Source organism: Anticarsia gemmatalis, chromosome 5, assembly GCF_050436995.1.
Source record: "Anticarsia gemmatalis isolate Benzon Research Colony breed Stoneville strain chromosome 5, ilAntGemm2 primary, whole genome shotgun sequence".
NCBI lineage: Eukaryota > Metazoa > Arthropoda > Insecta > Lepidoptera > Erebidae > Anticarsia > Anticarsia gemmatalis.
The window spans coordinates 10,519,872-10,547,347 of NC_134749.1; the positions used below are offsets into that span (position 1 = coordinate 10,519,872).

Sequence of the window (27,476 nt, forward strand, 5' to 3'; positions counted from 1 at the left end):
TGTAGATTGTTGAACAACTCACTATTTGGTATGGTGATTCATTCATACAAACAACAATTATTTTTGTGTTAGTCATTCGTAATAATATTAAAATATTGTAAAATAAATAATATTCAAGATGTTTTCTACAAACCCCAATTATACAAAGCTTAAAACTCACTTGAGGCTAGCTATAAATCGCTTGAAGTTGCTTGAAAAGAAAAAAACCGAATTGGCGCAGAAAGCCAGGAAGGAAATAGCAGAATATATTGCTGCTGGTAAAAGTGAGCGGGCTAAAATTCGTGTGGAACATATAATCAGGTTAGTAGATCATATTTCTTAATATTAACATAAAAATATTTGAAATATATGCATATCTTAGGATGTCATTAGATCTTTTTCTTTGTGGAATGTACCTAATAAAATTACGTCATGATTAACTAGGATAGATTGTTATGCTCTGATTTCAATGACGGGCTTGTTAGTTATAGTATTATGTAGGATAGAATAGTCCAGACCTTAACAACAGCTTGATATATTCAGAGAGCTTTATTTAAATCATTCTACTGTACATACACATAATATCGTTTATATCATGCTTGTTACGTTACCATTAAAAAAAGGTAGTTGATTTCCTGGACTACATTATATGGCTAAACAAAATGACCAACTAACATAAAAAACTTTTTACAGAGAAGACTACATGGTAGAAGCTATGGAGATAGTTGAGATGTACTGTGATCTGGTGCTGGCCAGGTTTGGGCTGGTCACACAGATGAAAGAGCTAGATGAAGGACTAGCTGAAGCCATATCCAGTCTCATATGGGTTGCCCCGAGGATGCATACTGATGTTCAGGTGTGTATTTTGTGAAGTGTATTATAGTAAACTAGACGACAATTCCAGCTTTATATGTGTGGATTTTTTTCTTATTATTATAATAGCCTTTATTAATCAGTGATAATTCAATCATTCAAAATGTAAAAGAAGTTTTAAAATCAGTCCAATATTTCTGAGCCAATTTGTCACAAGCATACTTACATACAAATGTTTTCTCTTTTTAATATTACTATAGATTATACTATACTAACTTTGCTGCCTTCCGTGGCCCTGCAGTTATTTGTAGTTATTACTTGAAATATATACTTTCCCTCATATACCCTTATCTAATAAGAAAGATATAGAGTTGTGACTCATAAATTTGTTGTTATTGGTATTGTCAATCGATGACTAATGATGTTATGGATAGATAGAGTACAAAAAACCAAAATCAAATAAATGCTAAGGGCCACAGTTTATATATAAGTATCCATTAAAATCCTGCTAAATAAAGTGACAGTGAGAATGAAAACAACTCATAATTCCATCTGATAGATATTTACATGAAATGATGAAACCAGGCTTTATAATTTATTTAAACATAACTAACATACAATCCCTTTTATTTACAGGAACTAAAAATTATATCAGATCTATTCACAGCGAAATATGGTAAAATATATGCAGATGCATGCAGGAACGAGAATGTAAACACTTTGAGTGAAAAGTTGAAGCACAAGATGTCTGTGCAGAGTCCTCCTAAGATTCTTGTTGAGAAGTACTTGATAGAAATAGCTAAGAACTATAATGTGGAGTATACTCCTGATGAACAGGTCATGAGAGAGGAGGAAGGTAAGAATATTTGTATTTGTAAATCTACTATCTTTACGACATAAGGAAAGGTGTGCGAAGTATACATAGTATTTGTCTTGCTACATACATATTTAGGTCAGCACTTTCAGTTTGGTATTTATCGAACAACAAAGCCGACTCGACTCACTTGTTCGGGTCCATCTACATCATTGAATTTCGTTGAATTTGATAAATGTAACAGTTTATAACTACTTGACAGACCTGGAATTATCCTCGAAGCTGAAAACTGTTTGTTTTTTCACAATAAAAATTTAATTACTCTCTGAACAACCTAATAATACCTTTACAATTTCACTATTCTTGATGACAACAGGGCCTGACTATTACATAAATACTTAGTATTGTTTATTATTTCCAGGTCGCGATGCATTGTTGATCGACATCAACAGCCCGCCCATGCCGCCAGGCTTCATAGGCTTCCCTCAGCAACCTCTACCAAATATGCCGCCGATGCCCAGTCTACCACCTCAAGGACCGACAGTTACACCATTTAATTATCCCACTGTAAGTGAAACATATTGTCTAACATATTTTTCTTGTTTTTCAAGTTTAGTTTTTGTGACTCATTGCTTGCGGAAATAAGAGGTTTAGCATAGATTTATTTTAAAGGTCAACTTAATGAATGAGGTTTCAAGATTTATTTTTATCTACTTCTATATTTTGTATATTGGGCACACATTTTTATTTTTTGATGTATAAAAGGTGAAATTAAAGAGTCTAAATCAGATTTACACTGCTACACGACTACTTTTTATTCTGTTATGTCCATACGTCGCAGGCACGCTAACGTGCACCCAAAATACAATTGTTTTGAATTACATAGTTAAATAACCGAACTAAAAAGTCCAAAATGCACAGACAACTTAATCTGTGATAACTGATAAGCCTAATACCATCCATAAACAGTTATTTCTTTTGTTATTAAATGCTTAATCGTCGGCAGTACTACATACAGCTATATGTCTTATTCGCACATTTCTTAAAGAACCATGATCTAATTTTACACATGGCTTCATGTAACTAATAACTAACATGTGATATTTTAGCAACCGTCCGGCGGTAAAGCGGGAGGTTTCATAGCGACCCCGCCATCTATGTACGGTGGTCCGAGCCAGCCTATGGGTCCTCCTAATATGGGCTCGCCTATGGGCCCACCTATGGGTTACAATGTACCGCCTGGAGTTGACTCTAAGAATCTGAGCAATAGCTTTTTACAGGTAAGACAAATTTTAAATTCTCGCCACTTGTACACATAATATTATGATGCAACGGGTCTTAAACGCGATTGAAAAAAGGTACCTACCTACTTATGATACCTTATTGGCTCTAGTCAGCCCGTGACCAAGGTCGATGCAATCCGATCGAAACGTCGGGTTAAGAAATAAGGTATCAAAAACTCAATCGCATTTGAGACCCGTTTGCATTACAATATTATGACATTGTAAGTCACGATTAACATGGATAAAACACGAATTCCAAGGCTAATATAGCATTTAGAGTATAAAAAACACTTTAGACACATTCTTCAAATAATTGAGTAGCACTACACCTTTTACAAAGGCACCATTGATCTACGTTGTTCATAGACAATTAGATCTTAAAACTAAATTAGTCTCACCAAATGCTTAAAAATTGAAATAAAATTAATTTATTTCTTGATATAAACTTGAATACAAACAACAAAGTGAAACAATTTTTACTTTACAGCCTTACTTTAGAATAAAAAATCTATCTATTTTTTATGCCCTAACAACATAACTGTAATGCCACTTCAGCCAGTCCCTTAACAACTTACAACATTTATTTTTATTTTTGTTTTTCCCTGCATGTAATATAATGTTTTTAGCTTGACACCCTGTTTCCTTTCACAGGAGGAAATGAGCAATCTGCCACCCGCTTACGACAGCATCCACCATGATTTGGTACTTATTTTGTTTTTATTATTATTTATTTTATTATAGTGCTCATATTGCATGTAAGCTTATTTGAACCCCTTTTTTATTAATAACACCTAATAATTAGATAACATCTATGTACCGTCGGACTTCTGAGATCTAGTCATACTTGAAGCAATAATCTTATTTATTATAGACACATTCTTAGGTCAAAATCACAGTAATACGCTTATTAGGATGATATAAAGCAACATCATCATCACATTTATTGAAGAATTATCTTAAATCTTTTAATTTTCATTCTTAATGCACAATGTTAAAAGCACACCAATAATCGTAACATTACACCACCATTTTTCAACAAAAATCCTTTTCATTACAGCCAGCGCACGTCCCGACACCGCAGCCGCGTTCCCGAGTGCCGCCAACCAACCACTTTCCAGAGCTCCCGGAACTACCATCAGTACCTTCCGACCTGATCTTACCTTCAGTGCCTCACAGTAACAACTCCAACACGTCACAAGACACGCCCACCGCGCCCGGAGCCCCCGATGAGATAGACTTCGATGATCTGAACCGTAGATTTGAAGAGTTGAAGAAGAAGAAGTAAAGGTTAAGGCTTAATTTAATCATGTTGGCTTTGTTTATTTTTTTCTGTCACTAAATTGATCTGTTTTGTTCGTTAATGACTAGTTACTGAACCTGATTTTGCTGTGTTTGGATTCTAAACACTATAAAATTGTTCTAGCACTTATGTACACCACTCATTTTCCGCATTAAGAGCCCCATTTGCAAGCCTATGTAAAAAAACTAGTCTAAAATGTCTTTTTATTCGAAAATATGTTTTTTGGAGTCATACTTCTATGACCCTTGAATACACAAAATAAATGAGATTAATATTATAACAAAACGCCATACTCTATTCTCAAAGAAAATATGAAAATCCTTCTTCAAAAAAAGATAAATATAAAAATAACTCGATTGGCCTCAAATATCTGACGTACGTTTCAAGTCCAACAGATAACAAGTCCTCATGTGATATTCCTAAGAATCAAATCATGAATCACAAATTATTTTCTCACGAAAGCACTTGTAAAGTATTAGATTTTATTTTTCTTACTTTTTTATTATTGCTTATGTTAAGACCTCGGTTAGTTCCGCGATTGTTGTATGTAAAAGAATATTTTTATATTGATATCTGTTTAAGTTAGAATTTAAACATATTATTAGGCTTGTTACACACACTCATATTTTGGTCAGGATAGTCGGTTCGCCAGCATTTGAAAATTTTTATAACTGTTGTGGGTTAACACAAAACAGTTTTTATTCAGCGATGTCGAGCGGCATTTTTCCCGAAGATTCATCTGCATAACATTATAATTCCATTTTATCGCCCGGCTTTCGACAGTTGAACCATCACAAGTTCAGCATTTGCTTCAAATCGGTCAATCTTGTTCGATAAATGCTGCCGAACTGAACATGCTGACCCGAATATGCGTGTGTCAAGCCTCATACATACATGCTTAGATAATTAACAAAATTATTGTACAAGACTAACTTCCCATTTTATGTATATTTACTTTCTCTATCTTAAGAATATTGTGATGAAACGAAAAGGACGTTTTATTTGCTGTTTATTTAAACCTATTTTTCTCTCATTTTCTTTCCACAGTGTATGTAAACTTTGTTATTGTTAGGTTATGAAATAAAATAACTTTATTTTTAATATATTTTATACAATATTTATTGCTGCATTTGTCTATAATATACGATCATTTCTTCCACGATGACAAGGTAGCAAGCATGTGTGAATACACTCGCGACATGTATGAAATACACGTACATTACATTAACTATTTTGTTTTATTGCGTACAACCCTTGGCGAGAAGCAGATAAGGGACACTTTTACTTACAAAATTAAACATTTTTACCCAAAAAAGGTTAAACTTACCTATCAATTCATTTGTATTTTATTAGGTAAGATGTATGGAAGAAGGGATCTTATTAGACACAGTAAATATACCCTGATTCTGAACTCTTCTTAGTAAAAGAACTAGTAAATTAATCAGGAACCACACTACAGAGTCGTGTTCTTTATCTGAATCACAAAATTCATTTGCTTATATAATACCCATGTATTATATTTGCCAATAAGAGTGTACGCAAAGAATGTATCCCTTATCTACTAAGCCTTTTAGCGCCCGCTTCATAACGTCTAAACAAATCGCTAAAGGTATCTATATCTTCAGAAAGGACAACACGATAAACATCTAGACACAAAGACATTTATGAAACGGACCGCAAGTACCAACAATACCTCTCTATACTCGAATTGATTACAAAAAAAGGCGCAACTAAATTTGAGCCAACATCAACTATAATCAGAGGGGACTTTAAGAAAGTATAAAATGATATTATTATTTCTAATATAAATAACAGCCTTATGGAGTATTTGAGAGATGATGTATGTTCATAAAAGTCTGATGATTTGTTGAGAACAAGACGTGATTTTGGCGAGGTTGGCGTCCGTGGAGCTTGAAGCGCTGTCTCTCTTGAGACGATTGTGCAGTTGCGTGTTCGATATTATTCTTGTTTGTATTTGCAACTTGTTCGGAGATTCGGCTAGGAGAGTGCCGAGGGCGACCAAACCTCTGTGAATAGAAACATTATACGTATCATCATATGTAAAAAAAACAAGGTTCTGTACCGTACCGATCTATTAAAGGTAAATTTAAAAAAATGTGTACCTACATTTTATGCGGTTTTACAAATAAACATAATAATAATATTAAGCTGATTGTTGACGAAGCCGAAAAAAAATAAATAAATGCCATTGATATCACTTTGGGCATGAATATTCGGATATTTTTGTTTAAGCGCATAAGAAAGCAAATTAGGTAAAATAGGTATAGTAAATCTGATATTTGATTATAAATGAATAAATTATTTATTTTGACTTTATTAAGGGGCTGATACTTTTTATCGCTATGTTATGTTCAAGGATTATTAAATTCATACCATAAAACTTTTTTTAGAATTCAAATTGTTTTATATGATATTTACCTGAAATAAGCTTCATTATCGGTAATTCTATTGAGTAGCTGCACCAAACAGTCGGCGAGGTCGACGCTGTCAGGTTGCTGTGCGAGCGCAACCGAAAGATTCAACAGAAGAGATGTTGCTGCGATCTACAGAATAGAAGAGAAACATTAATTTATTTTACTATTATGTGGGCTAAAGTTGAGTTACATATGAGGTACATTGTAATCAGCAATTTACACAAAATACGAATGTTTACAGTGCTTACAGTTGTGACAAAATTTAGCTGACGAAATTAATATCAGTCATACTTCATACTATGAGTCTATTACGTACGTAAAATCACGTCTCCTCCCCACAGGAGTAGACAGACACTAAAGAACGGCACTTGGTACGTTCCATACAAACTTTTAGTTTATTACTCGCATTTACCAAAAGCAATACGAATAAATATAAACAAAGTACGTTACCTGCGCATTATTATTGAGTTGCGTGAGACATATGAGTGAGTGCACGACACTCTCCCGCGCCGCCAGCACCAACATCTCTCCGGGCAAGTCGGTGAACGCGTTCACTAGCACTCGCATCGCTAACATTTGGTTCGCTGGCAAATTATCTGTAAAAGTACAATGCTAGTTTAAAAACCATAGAATATGTTGTTACATACTTTTAGCAGACATTTATTGAGCAAAGCAAAGATATGTTAAATTTACTTTCACAGCCCGTGATTAAGTTTCCCCACAAATCCTCAAATGTGAGGTTATTTAACTATGCAGTGAATCTGATCGCGATTGACATTGTAAATCTAGTTCTAGGAATAAGTACACATATTCTATGTTGTCAACCTTTTGTTATAAAAAATAAAGCTACATTAACATACCTGGCGTAAGCAGAGTCAATAGGTATTTAACGAACGACGGTCCGTAAGCGGTGTCGAATATTTGCCCGTTGATATCTTTGTTTCTTACAGCTAACCTCGTCACGTCCAACACCGGGAATAGAATCTCTGAAACAAACAAATCGATTACATATTATTATAACATTTACAGCATCTGCAGGAAAAAAAAATCAAAATATCTTTAGATAAAGCACGTTTTTAAATAATTTTATGTTCTAAGTTAAGATGATGATGAATGATTGGTGGTTGGGCGCTAGATAGTGCATTTCAACGTCAACACGTGTACCCTCGAGTGAAACACAAGTACTTTTATAAATATGGGTAAGTTCATGATTTCATTCTTTTACGTACCTTTTGGCCACTCCAACATTTTCTTCAATAAGGCAATAGTTTCGTTTGTATATGTATTGTTCTGAAATAAAAATAAAATCAATGACAAAACAATCCACCATGAAAAGCTGTTTATGTAGATAAAAAGAAAACAATATATATTTTTTTAATTTACAATACTTTTTCTTTTATCTATGATGCAAAAGTAAATAAATATTGTAAAGCTCACCAATTCGCACAATTTAACAACAGTTTCGAGTTGTTCCTCCGTCATAGCGCTCAGTCCGTCACCCACTTTACTGTTAAACTCCTTTAGTTTGTCGTGTATCGCTTTCAGATTAGCTTGATCAAACCTGAGAAACAAATAACAATAACATTGAACTCAAATAGTTAGCAAAACTTAGCCAAATGGAAATTCAACTTTATTTGTGAAATTATAAACTTGCCTTAGGGAATCTATTCCAAATTTGGATTAGCCAGTAGACTGACTAGAGGTGTATCGTCGGTTACGACTACTCAATTAGCCTGGTTTTAGTGTTATGGATCGCTTCGCACGGAGTACGGACCATTCTATGAGCGTTTTAGAGCAATGCGGACGGTCCTTCGAAAGGATTATATTACTCTTAAACGCTCCGTAAGTTTAATTCAGATCACACTCAAAAGAGTCCTAGGGTATTAATAGTAAAGTAAAAATTTTAAAATGTTACCTTACCTAATATAAGAGTCGTGTGGTATAAGTTTGTTCTCGGGCGCGGCGGCGGCGGTCATGTAGGCGCCGGCGCCCGTGAAGGGGTCGGCGGCGGAGGGCGGCGGCAGGCCCGCCACCGACCCGCTGCCCGGCACGTAGCGGGACTCGCCCGTGAACGGGTCCGCGAAACTATGAGCACACAAATTAACAAATATATTAGTTTATTTTTCCAATGGTAGAGACGGCTCCAAGCCGAAATGGCAACATTTTTGATGGCAAAATTTCTAACAGTAGGTATTAAATAAGACTCGTCTGAGCCCTGGTCAATAAGAATGACAAGTGCTGCAAAAATAAGAGACACTAACTTGAGTGCAGACTACTGAGGATGAATAAGTTTTATAATGAGTATTTGCTGAAATTCCTATCAAACCTACAAATTTAATTATGGCTGTATAGCCAATGAGAGGTATAAGCTACTTGAAAAAAAAACTGACTGTATGGTAAGGTACACTTACCCATTGCTTGGCGCAGGTTGTGAGTCCAATTTTGCATTAGTAATAATAAAGTTTGCTACTTGTTCTAAGTACACTTGAGGAAGATCGTTTCTGGAATAAAACAAAATAATACAATGTAACGTTACACAACAAAAAGGAAATAATTTGTAAGATAATAGTCAATTGTTTTACTTATGTATAAACGCTTGAGCCGCGGCCCAAGGGTCTTCAGTCAGGTTGAAGGGCAATTTGATAGGCGGCGCACCGTCTTTGATGTCCACGCTGAATACAAAGTCGTATTCCTGCAAACATAACAAATACATTTGATCAACAACAATTTAGTGATCCGATAGATTAATGATCCCTATATGGTATACTTATGTATTAAAAAATATCGATAAGAAAGCACATCTATGTACATCTGAATTACACAAATATCTGTTCCGCAAAGAAATCACGTTTTTCTTATAGGGGTAGGCAGAGACCAAATAACGCCATGGTACGATCCTTACAAACTTCCCTTGCCGCATTTACAACCATACATCTTGTCATACATGACAACGCATAACCAAGTAAAGTTTTACTATCATTAAAAACGCATAATATATTATTATGTTGAGCTTTTTTCATAGGGTATTTTTTTTGTTAGACTGTACTGTCCCACCAAAGGCAAAAACGGGGGAGGCCTTTGCCCAGCAGTCGGACCAACCCTCCCTAACTCCTTTTATGCGTGTCCAATCTAGATGGCTTTAACATAGGGTAATATTGATGCAAAAATAAAAATGAACCCTACCTTGCCCTGATACATAGTCTTGCCCTCGCTGGCGGGGTTGGCGCCCATGACGTCACCGATCTCGTTCCACGTGTTCTCGGCCGCGCTCCACGAGTAACACTTGACGTTAGTGCCGCGACGGACCAACTTCGTCTGACCGTCGCTCTTGCCCGGCTCGAGCAGGACTTCGGGACCGGGTAATCTGAGAGTAGTTAAAGAATAGACATGAATTTATTGCTAAGGTATTCTGTCAAATCTTTTGTCCCTACTTAGCATTAATGAAGTTGAGGCAAGCTTTTACAAATGGACTTAAACTTCTGGCATTAATTTATAATATCTTTATTTTAAATATCTATATATTTTTTTTGTCATTGCGAACTTGACTTTCTAATTTAGGCAAACTGTTTGGGTGTGAACCGTGGCTAGATGCCATCTAATATTTACTTTACTTGACATAGAGACTACAACAACTAGATTTGTCAGGTCAGAATTGGTCAGGAGTAGTTATAGTAATTTGTAAACATAATTAGTACATACTCTGAGAGTTTGAATCCACCAATTTCCTGTTGTTGAGCAGCTTGCATCTTCTGTACTTCTTCTTCAAAGGCTTTCAATGTTGCTTCATCCGCGTACCTCGCCGGGTCTTTAGTGAATACACGAACTAAACCATCACTTGACCCTGCGAGAAAATAACGGATATTATTAATAAACTTAATTGTGCCAAAGTGTTTCGTAAACCATGGGAATGGTCCAAAATTAAAGTATTTTCTGTAAAGTGTAAGTGTAAAGCAGAGTCAAGTTTATTAATTCAGTTGAAAAATCATGTTTATTTTAAAGATTTTACTTAAAATTATTAATTATATATGACACTATGCGAGAAACATATAAATCTAACATTTGAGTATTAGGTTGGGGAAAGTCTTTTTGCTTTATAGTATGTATTAACTTGTAATAAAATCTTCTCTACACAAAAAAGCTCGATATTTAGGTACCTCACAAGCTTACTGAAAGAAACCTAATGAACATTAAACAGTGTACTCCTTTGTGATTCTTGAAGCCAAAGAGATTTTATTACAAGTTCATACATACTATAATACGAAAAGACTTTTCCCCGACCCAATATTTTGTCTTTAGACTAAGATTGATTGGTGATTAGTGTCTAGTTTAGAAAATGAGTGGGTAGAACTACACAGTGCATGTATGAGGTAGAAGTGTGTGTATGTTACCGGTGACGACGTCCCCGCTGTGCAGGCACGTGACGGACCACACGGACTGCGCCGGCAGCCGCAGCTCGCGCACGCAGTCGCCGCCCGCCCACAGGCGCACGGCGCCGTCCTCGCCGCACGACGCGAACCCGCCCGCCACGCCCGGGTTCATGCTGATGCTGCACAACATTATCATTATTGTAAACTAGCTGACCCGCGCAACTCCGCTTGCGTCACATAAGAGTGAATGCGTCATCATTCTCCCCATTTTTGTTACTTTTTTTACTGTTACTCTGCTCCTATTGGTCGTATCGTGATGATATATAGCCTATAGCCTTCCTCGATAAATGGACTATCTAACACTGAAATATTTTTTTAAATCGGACCAGTAGTTCCTGAGACTAGCGCGTTCAAACAAACAAACTCTTCAGCTTCATAATATTAGTATAGATGTACAGTTGAATCACAAGAGCAGAATTTATCGAAGTCGGAAGACTAAATAGAATGCAAACGCGTGCAGAGGAATCGATTGACTGATCTACCACTCGACAAAGAACTATAGCCCTCACCTACTAGTTTTTGGGCATGAGCTGATAATAGCAACCATATCAATAACAAATATGTAAAAACAACTGCATGTCAACTACATTTTAGGGTCAGTTTTTTTTTATTATACAACACATGTTTTTTTCCGATTATATGTATTTTGTTATCTCAAATGACTACAAGTCATTTCCTGTGTCATGCTTAATCACTATCTCATATACCTACTTGTTTACAATATTAAAATATGACTAATTATGCTTCATTACTATCTTTTTAAACCAAAGCGACTCAAATATGTTATCATTTACATAACCTAAACCTGAACTGTAACTATCTACATTTAAATGAAAACAAATATATAAAATGGAAAGGGGAATTACCCATAAATATAGTTAGTGTGACCATAGAATGTGTTGAGACACTGTCCCTTATTAGTCCACAGTTTAATGGAAGCATCATTGGAACAACTGAGGAAAGTCTCAGGACTGGCCACTACAATGCCTCTTACACAGTCTGTGTGACCTGAAAAAAAAGGTTATCATTTTAATATTAAAAAATGTAGTTCAACACTTTGATAAAATGTGTTAATCTTTTTCATACTCAGGGGAATTCCCTTAAAGTGAATTGAACATTACTTATACATTGTGACTTATTTTGTTTGAACTTTTGAATAGTTGTGGAAGTAAATTCTTTTAATTTTATTGGCTTAAAAAAGCTCACTGAGACTCAAGCCACTATAACTAGTCTTGCTTAAAAACATTTATTTCTTAGGTTGGTGAACCTTTTAACACCATTCTCAAAAAAACATCATTGTATAATGAAATAGAATTGTTATTCTGGTTATTTGAGTAAAATAACAGAGCTGATAATAATTAGGTATTCTGTTGGTGTCAGATTATTTTAATCATTTATTCTACTACCTTGTCATAAACTGGGATTCATAACTATATAATATATAAGTATATAAGTAATAAATAAACCCAAACATACCTGTAAGAGTAGTAATCACACTACAATCAGCCTTATTCCACAACTTAATAGTTTTATCAGCCGAAGCAGTGGCATAAGTGCCATTGAACAACTCTATGACTGACCATACAGCGGCCTGGTGACCTTTGAGGGTCTTTGGAGCAGACCTGGGAGTGTTCAGGTTCCATATCTTTGCTGTATTGTCCCAACTGGAACTGTAAGTAGAAGAGTAAAGTTAGAAATGTTTACTTACATATATTTCTCTTTAGATGTTTTTGGGATTTTTTCCTAATTAAAATCTAGTTTAGTATACTACTACTACTACTAGTAGTATACTCGAACAAGATACTACATACTATAGTATGTAGATAGCTGGCACTGGTCATGCTATCATTGTTTGCAAAGGTAAATAATATAATATTCTGATAAAACATATTTCAGCTTGAGTTAAAATATGATAAAAAATAGTGTTCTTGAGTGCTCTAACTGTATATTTATATGTAACTGTACATTTACAGATGACAGAATGAAGTGGTCTGTTCAAAACTTCTGGTATCATGTATCTTTAACAAATTACACAGATTTGCTAGTAAATTGACTCATAAAAATGTGTGGAATATTGCTTTTAAGTGCTACACACAAGCTCCAAAACTTCATAGATACCTAGAGAATTACTTTGTATTTCTCATGAAAGATCATATGTTTGTGTTAAATTAGTCAAAATATTCTTATCAAAACTTAAACAAGTAAGATGTTAATTTGTAATATGAATACTTACAAATAGAATACAAGACAAACAGATTATACTAACAATAAATCATTCATCATACTTTTTATAAACTTTTACTCATATTACACTGTGTAATCGAACTTCTTTGTTCCAACACTACAATGTTAACTAACCTCAAGAGGATGCCAAAGTCTCTGCCTGCCTGAACACTGCACACAGTGTTCTCATGCTCCTCCAACGTCACTTGCACAGCGCCGTCTTGAAGGTTATATCCTAATATAATGTTATCATTACCCCCCGTCACTACCAAACCATCGGGATACGCTTCACAAGGCGGCAGCCAACAAACACACGACACAAAATTCCTATGCCCCTTATAAGTAACTACGTTGACGAACTCTTTCACCCTGAAAAAGAAAAGTTTAACTTAGTTTTAATACAAAAAAATACGCATACAAACAAAGTAAGTCAGCACCACTAACCCTTCTGGATGCCACAGTTTCGCAGTCCTATCTCGTGAAGCGGACAATATGCAAAACTCTTTAGTCGCCGCAACACATCTCACGTCCAGTGAGTGTCCGCACAACACAGCACTTAATTTGTAATCTGGTACAGCCATTGGAAAACGTATTTATTTTCAAAATGCCGTAGGATATCAGTCGGAAACAATCGCGGTGAATAAAAGTTGTCATGTCATGTTGACGTATGCTGTCAACATCGCGGCAAATAATTTTGATAAGAAGCAAAGGACAAAACCTATAATTTTAAGCGAATTTCAGCTGCTTATTTTGCGATAACTCATCACATCACAACAATTTAAAGATTTTTGTAAAAATTTAAATACATACACAGCTTTACAATAACTTTGGTAATAAACAAAAATATTTTTCTTTAATGTTTAGCGTTAATAAACAGTTTTTTGGACGAATCTCTGATAACAATTTCATGCTGACAATACTAATAAATTAAAAGCGCCAAGTTTGAAGATACAAATAATCGAAGTCTACGTTTTTATATTATTTACTATTTAATTACAGTAAAATACATCGAAATCTACTTGCAAACACGTCAAAAATATGTTTCTTTGTGCGATACTTCAGTAGCGAGGCTTATCGTCAGCGAGTTACAGTACATTAAGCGAAAATATATCATCAAATTTATTTCTGTACTTTTCTACAGGTCATATTACAAGATGCTGTCGGGAGTAAAATGCTATGCTATAGATGAGATGTATTGTGTTTTCGTTTGACAAAACATTAAGCAGCGGCTCGTCTCACTACTTTCTCGTGCCGCGGCGCCAGTGTGGCCGGTACGGTGACCGGTGTGGTGTTACTATAGACTATACATACTTACTCTGTTGTACATACGTAGTGTAAAGATGGCGTCGACGGTGTGTGTTTCTAGGTGCCGACTGTTAGCTAAATTAGAAATAAATCGTGGTTTGTGTTTATCACCGATATTTAGGGATTTGTCAAATAGCAGGGTAAGTAATTTATGTTTTTCTTTGGTTACATAGGCTAAAATTTGGGTGTTTCATATATGATTGCTGTTTCCCAGACCGATTTTGATATGCACGTGCATGTACCTAGGGGTATAGATATGTCGATAGCAGCTGTCAAACGTCAAAAATTGTTTTTATTTTTCAAATGCATCTATGTTATTGTTTTTTTTTCTGTTGATAATTACGTTCAGGGTTAATGACTCTTTATCAAATGTTTAATATTAATAAACAGTAGCTAATTAATTAACGTGTAGTTCCGACCAAAATGAAACATCACATTTAAAATATTTTCCTGTGTATTATTGTTGTTATCGTAATTTTATGAGTTATCCTTTAGCAAACATGTGATAATCATCTAATTTTAGAAATACGTTTATTAAAATAATTTTAAAAATGAGTAATTGTACCTCATTCACCAGGAATGTTATTAATCGCTAGGTCATGAATAGGTATAATTTTATTTTTATATCTTTTATAAACACAAATATTTCACATTTAAAAATATCGACATAATATAATAGATAAATAGAAGAACCATAATGCAGGGATAGATTCAAGATTAAATTGACTATTTTTTTTCTTGATAATTTTGTGGCCAGTGCAGTGGCCCCAAGAGATAGTTATTACGGCATTGTTTTGTTTGTGTACGCTAGTCCATAGATAAGGGAATGGACGTTGTATTATAGTGCCTTGTAAAATATTCACAACGTAGAAATAGGTTTCTGATAAGAGTAATTAGGTGCCATTTGTATGAGGTCACCAAAATAATTAGTGTCTAACTCATCAGTAAAGTTTTTTCACAATTTTTTTAACATAACCTAGTGACATCATAAGTTTTTTTTCCTGACTGTGTAGTTTGCGAGTTTATAATTCTTATTGGAATGTGTGATTTATTACAAAAATAATATTTATACTTAAAGAAATTACCTATTATCTGTTTCACTGTGTTCTCGACTAGAACTTTACGTTTTACGGGCTGTCTCCTCCGAAAATAATAATGTGTTAACCTTTCCTTACGATTTAAGATTATCTAGTTTAAATATCCTTAAAATTTACATAGGTAGGTACCTAACTAAATATTCTTATAGACCTAAGTCAGACCAGTAAAATTCAGCTACCTTTAAAAAGAATATTTTTAAAGGTCAATCAAGTCTTCACAAGTCGTATAATACCTTCATCACTCATCACAATAGGTTGAAAAAAATAACAAGTTTACTGACAACTTTTCGAAATATTTTAAATGAAATAATTCTTGCGAATTCTGATTTGTAAAAATATATTTTATGCACTCAATATTAATCTTATCTGAACGGAATGTTAAGCTGACGAAGATTACAATAAAATCATAATCCTGTTGTTCTTTTATTCAATACTGTTCACAAAATGTTGTAAAACATTCTCATGTTTAAAGAAAATTGGTTTCTTACGTAGGTAAGTAACAAGACGTAATCGTAAACATCCGTAATATCGTTACAAGATGCAGTTAGTCAGCCGGTACAGTTTTTTTGGTATACCGTCACTGACTATCCTAATTCTTTAATGAGTACATTGCCGAATCTAAAATTCTAACTTACCAATTTTCACAGCGAACTGAAAAAACTTCGTCCATTTTTCTCTTATTTACTTAACTAAAAAGTTAAAGCATATTACTGTAGTTAAGAGAGAATTCGTAATCATTCAAGGTCAATTCAAATGCGGTGTATTGTTTATTTTTCCAAGAATATTATTTCTTTTAAATAAATATATATGTACCAAGAACGATGTAGACATTCTGGCTATTCTGTAATTCTGCTTCAGTTTATACTCATGTAGGTAGGTTGTCGAGTTTCGTGAGGATTATTGTCATCTTTGTCCATTAGCTAGAACTGAATTAGTTATTCACGTTAGTGTACATTCGTTCACTTGTCCTTCTAATGTAGCGGAGCATCGACCTGTCAATTGCGTAGACTATTGAATTTTCAGCTTATTTTAGTAATGACCAGTCGTTAAGTAGAGGCCAGTTTAAATTGAAATTGTATTACGAATAATTTTATTTCTGCTGAAAAAATACAATGTGCGTAGCAAGAGAATTCGTTGCTTATATGGTCGGTTTTCTACATGCCAAAGTATTGCTAGTTTTAAAATTTTAAATAATTAAAATGTGACCTATAAAAGTGTCAAATTAATTATGAATTTTATCATTAAGCATGGTACTAAATACAAAACGTGGCCATTTAACTAATCAAGAGATCAGTTTTCGCGTGTCCGTCATCTAAATAGTACATTTTACATCTCGCATGTACAAATGTAATCTTTCTACATGAAAAACATATCCATTGAAGTGACACTCAAATAGAGGCACTTGACAATTTATGACGTGGTCACGTGAATAACGTTTACTATAGACACATGAGATGTGACGTATCCGGTATATTATGATCTAGTCGCACAGTATTTTCCGTTTGATATTAATCACTTTTCTGAGATACGAGCTCCATCAAACATTAGTCATGTAGCAGTCGGGAACTTAATACCAATTGTATTCGTAATGTGTTTGTAAATATTATAATCTAGATGTGATATCGGTCTTTGCTTTAGATAAGTTTGTGTGTATATGGTTATCTATTAAGTAAGGTTTACGGAGAAACTTAAGGAATTCCTATTGAATGAATTCTAAGAAATTCAATTGAACGATATTAATCTATTTAAAATGTCAGTCTTTGAAAACCATATTATAACTAAATAAGTACTAAATCACCGTCATATTTTGCAGAAATTTTCTATTAACTGCAGGGCTTTTTTCCGTCTTAACTTTTCGTAGAAATGAACCTAGTTTTGTTTACATTACGCATTTCTGATAACTTACTTTCCTGTTTTTTTAGGAAGTCAACGCTATTGTGGTATCAGTCATCTAAGAATATTCTATCTTGTTAGTAAATGTCAAAATATGTTATTATATACTTGCCTCATCTTCTCTTCATACTCAAACGACTTACTTGCTCCTCAATTTACCTCGTATCTTAAATCAAACTGCATCAACCTCATTATCCTGGTCTCAATCTGTCAATCAAATTCACATCATTTACACGCAAGAAACGCATTTCTGTTTTATTTACGACCGGTTCAACGTTTTGATAAGGACTAAGTGTACTTTGAAAATGGTTGACGAAAGAGCCAAGTATAAGGGGCTTTTTTTTAATTTTGACATCCATTTAGTTGCAGGTGCACAAACATCTTAATAGATAAAATGACCAATGAATGATGAATTCCACTCATAATGCTTGCCTATTATTGACCAGCGGTGGCAATCACACTTTATTTTCCGGATAGGCAATCCTTTCTTAATTTTTCTGTTGCCGTTCTAAACACAGACTCCATGTTCCAATAATTACAAACACTCGACATTTCTCAGAAATTGATAACAATTAATAATTTTTGATTGAATACGGTTTAATCAACTATCGTATTATGTAAAGTATGTATGTAATTTGATTATACGCTCCATATAGACAGAATTAATATGATTTAATTTATGACGTCACTTCGGCCTGTTGCCAAGTACGCATATCAATTGTTTCCTTCATATTGTTAACTGAGGGCCATGTCCATCGTCCATAGTCACCATTCAGCGAAAAACCGTATCAAACAATTTAAACAATCTTATTTATCCGTGTTTTTGCCCGCGTCGATAGAAACCGATATATCCTACCGTGGAATATCATCCAAATCATCTTAATCTGTTTAACAGTCTAGCCGTGACAGGACAGAAATATATATTTACCGACTTTCGCATTATAAATTCTAAAAATATATAAAATCTCCAAGAAGCCCCCCCCGGACAGCTGCGCGGCGACTGTATAAAGTAAGCGTAATGTTTCTTCGAGACGGTGGCCAATGATAATGTGACTTTATGATTCAGATACACGCAAACGTTTTCAACCGATTTTTTTATGCAATTGGGCTCCGATGACTCGTCTTTATTCACCACTTAAAATCAGTTTAGATCTGTTGAAAATAACCATTGTGATTCGTCATTGGTAATTTGGCAGTCGGCTACAAGTACATACGTCACTTTGTCTTCGTGGGAATTACTCAAGAATTGTTAGCCAAATTTTTTGTCATTAATAATAAGACGATCTACACAATATTTTTTAGCCCTATATAAATTGACGCATCTCAAAAAATATGTTTTGGATTATAAACGTGTCACTGTCCTGATTTAATAAGACTTGTTTTCCAGTTTTAGAGAAAACAAGCTCACGTTTTTAAACTGAACATGGCATATCTAGAAAACTGAACTTTATATTATTGAAATAGCAAAACAGCTGCAACTCCAGTTAACAAGTTACCATAAACCAACGATAACGTTAACTTAAACATAATGATTCACACAAATGTATGTCACCAAGGTTATTTAGGTACACAATCAATCCTCGGGTCATTGCTCTTAACCTGTCTATTATACATACATACTTTAACTTCACTTGATAACACATTTACACCTACATTTCTTCGTAAAGTATGCTGTAAAAACCGCTTTATTATGCAGGCAGTATTTTTGCATATTGCGTTAGTGTTTAAGGGCTAATGCAGATATTTTACATTGTGTTGCTACGCAGCTCTTATAAGGCAAAATATACTGTCATTAGTTTCCTTTTGACAGATGGTTTATAGTCACATCTAAATTCTTAGTCCTTGGTTAATTGTTTGTTTCTATCTGAAGTAGGTATATACTTAAAATGAAGGTTCCGTTATGTTTGAACGCTGTAGGTGGAAAGTTCAACACTTGGATGAGCGGGTTTTTTACAAGAATCAAGTTGGTTGTTATAATCTGACTCAAATTGATGTAATACAAAGTCTCTTTATTATTTACATTCTAAGATTTATTCAGGTGAATCTGAGTAAGCCGCCTTAATACTATAATTAATGAATTAATACTGTGTTCACATATAAAAACAGTTTTCTGCTATACACAACATCTTAGTATTCTAGAAGTACTTAACACTTATTAAATAATTAATAATATATTACTATTAGTCTTTGTAGCTATTAAGATCATAATCTTAATGCGTTAATGCTAAGATCTATTTAATCAACCTAATTAATTAGGTCCTGACGATTTAATGGCGCTCAGTAACGCGTGGATTGCATTACATTATATGAGCCAATACTGCCCGATATTCTTGACTCGAGAGATACTGACGTGGCGATGACATCAAATCAGTTCTTATTGATGATGACGTCCTCACGCTCATTCAATGACCCGACAAAGGTCCTTGACGTCACGATTCACTAACAAGCTACATATTGAGCTCGTTGTTTTTACTCCTAGGCGAATTCATAAAATACAAGACCTGCTACTGGCATTTACAGAGTTGCAAAAAGATATCATACTCCGTCAATGACCTGCCATGGACTATACAAAAATGTTTTATACTTGTAGAGTCGCGGCCCGTGAATGCATTTGTATTAAAATGACCCAGCCGCGTTCATTCGAGCATTCTGCATGATTCATGCCAACAATGAATTATTTTTTTCAAGTTCCGTCTTTATTTTATACACGAATAATGCTGATGAATTAATTTAATTTATTTATAGTTAGTTTAGTGATCAAACTTGATCAAAACAAGCTAAAGTATACAAAACTCATTGTACCAGAATAAATTGTAGTGACGTAAACCTGGTCGTTATTTAACTATTTAATGTCTAATCGTAATTCATTCAACGAAATACAGATTTTCGACTGAACAACAGAACTAAATTTGTTCCAAGTTTTGAGGAAAATAGTACATTTACTCGAATTAACTACCTACGTGATAATAATTATGGCGTTGCCTCCTATACTTCTCGTATTCACAAATAATTTATTATGTAGTCCATCCCATAGTGCTCATGTACGATAACAGCTTTATACAGATTTTTATGTAGCAGGAATATTGCAACGTCCGTGTCAGCTGATAAGATTTTCAAATGATGTATTAATCTGCCAGTCTGTGATAATGAAGCTGCCTGTCTGGCATGGTGTTTACCGAATCGATAGCCATTCTCATTACCGTTTATGGGAGCATAATGACCTGGACATTTTGTACTAAGTAATTAAACTAGACAGCAATATACAATATGCCATCAGAAACACGGGGTGGCTGGCTTCACACATTCGATTCGGCATTAGCCGGCCTAGCCGGGCGGTTAAATAGTATTTGACGTGAAGATGAATCCGATCGGCACAAGCCGAAGAAGTGAGTTGAGTTTTTGTTCGATAAATATTGCCGTACCGAATATGTGTGAAGCAAACCTGAACTATGAATAACGCCTGTCAGAAGAAATAACTCCATTTAACTCTAAATCCTAGTCAATTTTTTATTGCATAATGGGTCCAAAGTGTAAACGTTATCGTAGTTCTGCAGGCGTTGTGCATCAGTTGCCATACTTCCGTCGTCGCTAGAACTATAAAACTCCGTCTCTTGGCACCGAGACAGACCCAATAACTGTTTTCAAGATAAGCCACCACTGTAAACCGTAGTTTACAATACATTCTGAATCTGCCAGATAACACCTATTTTATATAGGTTTCGTTGCATACGTCTTAAAATATTAGAATTATCTATGACAGGTTTATACTCTTTAAATAATAAGAAGTGCTTAGTGATAAAATAGATTTACTAACAATGAGTTAAGAGGTATTAGTGTTACACGTGTATAAATCATTCTTCAGGCGCGTTTAGAGATTATTTATGGCGTATAGTTGTACTTTATGTAAGCTTGTCTTTAAACACATTGTCTTCTACATCTTTTATGTATTTTAAAAAGTCTTTAGTGTTCATCAATTTGCTGTATTCTTAATGTACACATTATATAGTATTGTATGAATTCCCGTAAAAGACATTAAAGGAACAACCAATTGAATAAAACAAACCATACAAACATTCAACTGTGAAAATTTTATGTAGTTCATTAGTATACAAGTAATTAGTGGAAAAGCAATTAACTAATTGCAACTCAGTTCTACTGTTTTATCACGAGACGTATAAAAATATATAGTATCAAGGAATGAGTCATTGGAATAATATAATAATATTCATCTAGTGTAAATCTTATTGCGTATTTGTTTAGCGTCTGCACTGTTTTCGTTTAGGAGGGGAGTGCGAAAATTTATAACGTCGGGATGCCAACTCGTAGTCAAAACATGGATACGATGCACATCTATTGACATTAATAGACCCATAATACAGATTTAATTGAATGTTTTATGGATAGAATAGACATTAGTCTGATTCATTCTGCACTATCTATTTGTTGAACTTGATATTGTTTGGTATTTATAAACATACTGATTATGTAAAAGACACATTTATGCCTGTTGTTGAATTTGAAAAATCGGTCTATTAACTGAGCTTTCTGTCTAGAATAAGGTAATTATAGTACAGGATTGTCTTTAGCCCTATTATTAAATGATTTTTTTTTTGTTATCAGGAGTCATGGTGTCGTCGGTGGCGGCCCACGCGCCGCTGTTTCTTCACAAGTGCATGCGCACATGGATCCAAAACTTCTTCAAAAGTCGACACCGAAAAATCTGAGGGTAAGGATCTAGGACAAGAAATAACTCACAGCATTCATAAAATACATTTAATACAGAAATTAAGAGACCATCACCATAATACGGTACACTTTGATTGGGAATGTTAACAGCTATTCTATGTTATAAGAATATATCTAAAATCTAAATTAGATACATGTTTATAAGCTAAATATTTATATTAATAGGTACTACATTTACTAGCAATAATTTAATAGTGTTATTTGAATACAGATCACATTTTATGTAAGCAAAAGCTTATGATAATATGTATATTTCATTATTTTAATGACTTATTGCTATTTAAACTATCGTAACACGACTCTAAAACTTCAAATTCTTCAAAGACCATTTCTCCAAATTTTCCGGGGGTGACTTTACCCTGGTCTAAATTATCATTTACGTAGTAAAATTTCTTTTCGAAAGTGTGCGAATTAGCCGCCTGCTTATCAGCCTGTGCTCCAGTCTTGTTATTTTCCGAACATTCTTCCTTTTGTTCTGGGATAACTTCCTCTTTTTTGATCTCTGCAATGATAGGTTGCGGGACTTCAACTTTCTTAACACTTGCTTCATATTTCTTAATAGCTTCAATCTTGCTCTTTACTACGTCTTTTTTAATTTCGTTGTCTTTGTTTTCAAAAGGAGTTTTAACTATACCTTTACTGTAGCTTTCTAGTCTACAGATTTTATTTTTTACTGAGTTTTCATCATCGTGAACTAGTGGCGGGTCTTCTTTTGATGTCTGTTTCTTAAACTTCATCCTGGGATTTTTACTATCGTCAGTACCGGTGAGCTCTAGTCGGCTGCTACAACTGTTTGACTTGACTAACTTGAATTTAAATCCTGGAAATGCCTCTGTTCGTGGACTTTTTTCTTGTGTTGGCTTAACTTGTTCTGAAGTTGCATTGGCGTTATTTTTCTCAGAAAGCATTTGCCTGTGTTTATCTGCTATCAGACAAGAACATTTATCTCCTCGGCATTTGGTTTGACACGAATAACAGTCACGACTACAATTTTTTTGAAGACTCTTAATTTCCTCCATTATCGCTTTTGTCATAGGACTGACATTTGAACCGGTTTTCGAATTCATTACTTTACCTCCGTAGTATGTAACTGAAGTTCCACATTCTCTAATTTTCCTTAAAATGTCGGGGCTAACATATTGGCTTTCACAGCAAAAGTCCTGATTCATGGAATCACATAAATATTCGTCGCTTGAACTGTAGACAGTATCTTTTAAATTTTTCTGCGAGTAGGGACTCAATGCATCGTTTTCATATTCGTTGTTTGAGCTGAGATCTCCGCTGGACACTCCACTAGAAAGACTGGCATTATCCCATTTCTTATTACCGAAATTGGTGTCTATTGTTAGCTGCCGTATAACTTTCTTTCTTCCGTTTTTAGTACCTTTGGACTCTTCGCTTAGGTTCCTGTAAGATGTGGCTCTCCTCGTTAGACCGATGTTTTCTTCGATGAGTGGTGGATCATGGGTCATAGGACTTTTCATTTTCAAAGTATCTTCGAACAAGTTTCTGACTTTTTTCACAGTGTCTGGGTTTGGTAGCTCTTCTTCAATTATCTCTTTATTTACTCGGATGGGATGATAAAAGAAATGTCGCCGAACAGCATTTTTCGGTTTATCGGTCTGACCGGAATTGTCGTTTTTCTTTAGTAATGTCGTTGGAATTTTACACGTGTCTGTGTTTTTTCTGGGAGCTGGTTCAACTTTTGTTCGCACTGGTTCAATAATAACAATGTTGTTATTAACTAACAATTCCTGAAAACTGTAGTCTTGTAAATATTGTAGCAATCCGTCGAATTGAGCTTCTTTGCGATAGTTGGCAATCATACTGTTTTTGAATAATTCTGATTTCATCACTTTGTATCTAACGTGATCAAAATCGTCACATCCTTTTTCATAACTCTTAGCTTTGATAAGTGTGGCTTGAGTCTTCTGATTTTGGTTATCTTCACAGCTCAGCTCTACGATTTCTATTTCTGGCGTATCTCTACACAAATCTAACTCGGATTTCTTCACTTCGCTCTTGTCATAAGTGTTTGGGTCAGATTCCTTAACGATTTTATCTAAAGTTGACTCCTCTATTTCAGAATCACTTTTTACTTTTTCGGTTTCATCTTTCCACAATTGTAATTTGGTTTGACTGATTTTTCGTATGCTGTCAACAATTTTAACACTTTCTAATGACTTGATAATGTTACCGACAGATATCTCAGACAAGCATTTATTTTCGTCAGATTTTTCTTGATTGTTTTCTTCTGCTTCGACTTTGCTGTCATTGTTGTTGTTTAAATCTTCTGATTTACTCTTTACCTCTTGCTTTACAATTTCTTTACCATCTGGGTTTTTATCTACAAGTTTAGACCAATAGTTTTTGACGGAATTTAATTTTTCTTGATACTCTATGTCTGTTTTAATTGCATTGTTTAGTTTTTCTTTAACTGTATTATCACCTTTACAAGTTACCTGTTTATTTTCTTCCTTCGGTTCTGTATTGTCAGGCTTTTTATTACCTAGGACATTAGATTCAGTGTTGCTATCCATTTTTGGTGGAGTATTTTGTTTCTTACTCTTTGAATCAATTACTTGCAAAACCTGAGGCCTAGTCATACTTGAACTGACTTTCTTAAATGTATAAACTGGTGGCTCAGTACTATTTTTATTGTTATCCTTTATAATAAGTTTTGCTGGTGGTTTCTCAAATCTGTGTTGAACAAAAGCAATTTTATCACTTGTCTCTTTTTTAAGTTTCGGTATAGTTGTTTTGACAACTTTATTTAGTTTTATTGTTATAAAAGGATCTTTTGGTGTGTAGTAACTCGAAGTATCTATACAATTTTCTGTCGTAGTTTTCTTGATTTCTTTAGGAGCTTCCGCTATGGGATCCAAAATAATTATTGGTTCTGCTTTATGTAGGATGTCGACTTTTGGAGTTGTATTGGCTTGTGGTTCTCGTTGAGGAGTCGGTGCCGTATGAGGGCTACTATCGTTCGGTTTCTGAGTGAGTGGTGGATCAATAACAATCGTTTGGTGACCGCTAAGTGGAACTATCGCAATATTCGATTCTGCACTAGTTTTAAAGGATTGAACTCGTGATAAGAGAGAATGTGTTTTTGCTTCTTCAGTTGTTTGAGTTTTTATAGTAGAGTCAATAACTTTAGTTAAGCTTTTTTCTACTGAGTCTGGACTCGGAATGCGTACAGTCTCGTCTTCAGCAGGATCTCTTTGACGAAGAGAGTAATGCTTTTTAATTCCAGTCCGTGGCTTCTTGTCTTGTGAAGATCTATTTATGTTATCGTTCGATAAAGCTTTTGTAATATGTATCTCAGGTTTGTAAGTAGAATTCGATATCTTTAGGCTTTCGGACTTTGTAATTATTTTGTTGTTGCGTATAGTTCCTTCTATTTCATTAATTTCTCTTTCGTTCTGATGGTTATCAGATCGAAAATAGTTGGCGTCTTTTTCGTCGGCGTTAGAACTGTCGATAGTTACAATAGACTTTAGATCGTCCTCTAGTTTAGTAAAATTCTGCAACAACTGTGGTTCTGAGTATTCAGGAAGATAAATACAGTTATTTGTTTGAATTTTAATGTGATGTGTTGGTTTGACAAAAGTTTTATTCAGCTGACCGTAGTTCTCTGTGCCTTTTGACGATAAGATTTCCCGAAAATGAGTTTGTGCTATTTCGTAGGTATTCTCGCAAGGTATATCTTCTGGGTCCTCTTCTCTTAATTGAGCATCAATGCGTTCTGATTTTCTTAAGCACTTGCTTATATTTATATCAGGCAGAGAGTAGTATTGGTTTTCTATGAGGGTAGTCACAAAAGGTTCTGTTGTGATATTTTTTGAAGTGCAATGGCTTTTGGTCGAGTATGTGTCACTTTCAATGTAAGTGTTACTAACATAAACTTCGTTGTTCTGCTTTTTCAATATTTCGTTGAACAAATTATTATTTTTCTTTAAGAAAGAATCTCTTCGAATATCAGCAAAAGTCTTCTTTTTATTCACTTGCGTGTAAAGAGGATCAGCTTCCTGATTATTATTTTCAGAAGTTATAGTGTGCGAAGTAACCGAAGTGTTTTCTTTAAATTGTGAATCGCAATATTCATCAATCTTTTCAGCAAGAGAATTTGCTAAATACTCTAACTTATGAGATTTGTCTGAAGAAGCAATTGAAATAGAAATGTAAGAAGTTATACTATCAGGAGGGCTCGAAACAATTTCGTCGTTTTCGGAAGCTAAAGATTGTGTATCATTATCATTCTTCGTTTCGTTTACTTGTAATTCATTTTCTGGTTCTGGGCTTTGTTTTCTCTCGCTCTTTTTGCTTCTCAGTGAAATCTGATCGTACGTTTCTGTGTTTTGAACGGGTTCAATTTCCAGTGGTTTGTCCTTGTCGCTCCGCGTTAAACTGTCGTTTGTGAATGACTTTGGCGTGTTAATTTTAGATCTGTCTTTATCTTCGTTGTCAGTACCGTGTTCATCCGTAGTTACATAGAGCTCTTTACTTGGATTAGGAGATGCAATAGATCGGTCAGTTTCTGGCGAGCTGTCTTTGTAATTCTTTCTGTGAGCTTCAAAATTGTAATGTTTTCTGACGTAGTTGGAATCTAAGCTGTCAATTTCACTTGGATTACGTGAATGTCCAATGCTATCTTCAGAAAGATTAGTTTGTTTTGTTTCTTCATTCAAATTAGGCCAACTTCCACTTACTGATCTAGAATGATGACTGTCATTTCTTGAAACAACTTCTTCTTTTTCTGATCTGTTCTCAGTGTTTTCTGGTTTTTCGTTTTCCTTTTGCGCGTTTATATCACCAAAGCAAGAAGCAGTGCTATCAATGTAGATGCTTTCCAGAACTTCTTCTTTGGTTTGGTATTTCGCACGTCCTGGCAACCTGAAATTAAAAGATGTGTTTATAAATACTCTGAGTGTCTTAAACGTGATCATAAATATGAATAAGTCATATGTTACTCATCACAGGATATTCATCTACGCGTAACTATTATAACTAATGATGTTATTATAATTGTAATTTGTAAATGTAGTTGGGACAAATTTAATAGCCAACATATTGCATTAATCAAAACAATGATCAAAGGGAATGCTAAATAGATAAATAATTCTTAATTTATTACAGTAGATTGTTTACATTACACCTGTAT

The 27,476-nt window shown here is 34.5% G+C and overlaps 4 protein-coding genes across 4 annotated transcripts in view; 2 read left to right on the forward strand and 2 right to left on the reverse strand.

Annotated features, from left to right (window-relative positions):
- The first annotated feature begins 13 nt into the window (after positions 1-13).
- On the forward strand, positions 14-5,417 carry Ist1 (increased sodium tolerance 1-like protein). Its single transcript, XM_076114755.1, has 7 exons — positions 14-300; positions 673-835; positions 1,429-1,648; positions 2,028-2,173; positions 2,716-2,886; positions 3,541-3,591; positions 3,947-5,417. Exons 1-7 carry the CDS (start codon positions 119-121, stop codon positions 4,172-4,174), a joined length of 1,161 nt encoding a protein of 386 aa, XP_075970870.1. The 5' UTR covers positions 14-118; the 3' UTR covers positions 4,175-5,417.
- Positions 5,418-5,551: 134 nt separating this feature from the next.
- Plap (phospholipase A2 activator protein) lies at positions 5,552-13,928 on the reverse strand. Its single transcript, XM_076114754.1, has 16 exons — positions 13,719-13,928; positions 13,410-13,643; positions 12,528-12,721; positions 11,918-12,059; positions 11,013-11,170; positions 10,324-10,465; positions 9,808-9,988; positions 9,207-9,316; positions 9,036-9,125; positions 8,545-8,709; positions 8,062-8,185; positions 7,854-7,914; positions 7,485-7,610; positions 7,075-7,220; positions 6,629-6,753; positions 5,552-6,216 (listed from the first exon to the last, which is right to left on the reverse strand). The coding sequence occupies exons 1-16, from the start codon at positions 13,853-13,855 to the stop codon at positions 6,036-6,038; spliced, it is 2,316 nt and encodes a 771-aa protein (XP_075970869.1). The 5' UTR covers positions 13,856-13,928; the 3' UTR covers positions 5,552-6,035.
- Positions 13,929-14,499: 571 nt separating this feature from the next.
- The window catches only part of MCU (mitochondrial calcium uniporter), a 242,304-nt gene continuing 229,327 nt past the window's right edge, over positions 14,500-27,476 (forward strand). The window contains exons 1-2 of the mRNA XM_076114757.1: positions 14,500-14,719; positions 22,190-22,295. Coding sequence (XP_075970872.1) covers positions 14,615-14,719; positions 22,190-22,295 — 211 coding nt within the window. The 5' untranslated portion in view covers positions 14,500-14,614. The remainder of the gene's footprint in view (positions 14,720-22,189; positions 22,296-27,476) is intronic.
- jv (javelin) overlaps positions 22,328-27,476 on the reverse strand; it is a 182,107-nt gene continuing 176,958 nt past the window's right edge. Inside the window, exon 3 of the mRNA XM_076114756.1 lies at positions 22,328-27,208. Within this exon, the coding sequence (XP_075970871.1) occupies positions 22,573-27,208 (4,636 nt within the window). The 3' untranslated portion in view covers positions 22,328-22,572. The remainder of the gene's footprint in view (positions 27,209-27,476) is intronic.

What these genes read in the sequence shown, in the direction of transcription:
- Plap (XM_076114754.1), bottom strand. Translation starts at nt 13,855, where the DNA reads ATGGCTGTACCAGATTACAAATTAAGTGCTGTGTTGTGCGGACACTCA. An exon ending in GACTTTGGCATCCTCTTGAG is followed by an intron (nt 12,722 to 13,409) that starts GTTAGTTAACAT and finishes TTCTACTTACAG; the next exon opens with TTCCAGTTGGGACAATACAG. An exon ending in AACTCAATAATAATGCGCAG is followed by an intron (nt 6,754 to 7,074) that starts GTAACGTACTTT and finishes TCTATTCTGTAG; the next exon opens with ATCGCAGCAACATCTCTTCT.
- Ist1 (XM_076114755.1), top strand. Translation starts at nt 119, where the DNA reads ATGTTTTCTACAAACCCCAATTATACAAAGCTTAAAACTCACTTGAGG. An exon ending in CGTGTGGAACATATAATCAG is followed by an intron (nt 301 to 672) that starts GTTAGTAGATCA and finishes AACTTTTTACAG; the next exon opens with AGAAGACTACATGGTAGAAG. An exon ending in ACAGCATCCACCATGATTTG is followed by an intron (nt 3,592 to 3,946) that starts GTACTTATTTTG and finishes TTTTCATTACAG; the next exon opens with CCAGCGCACGTCCCGACACC.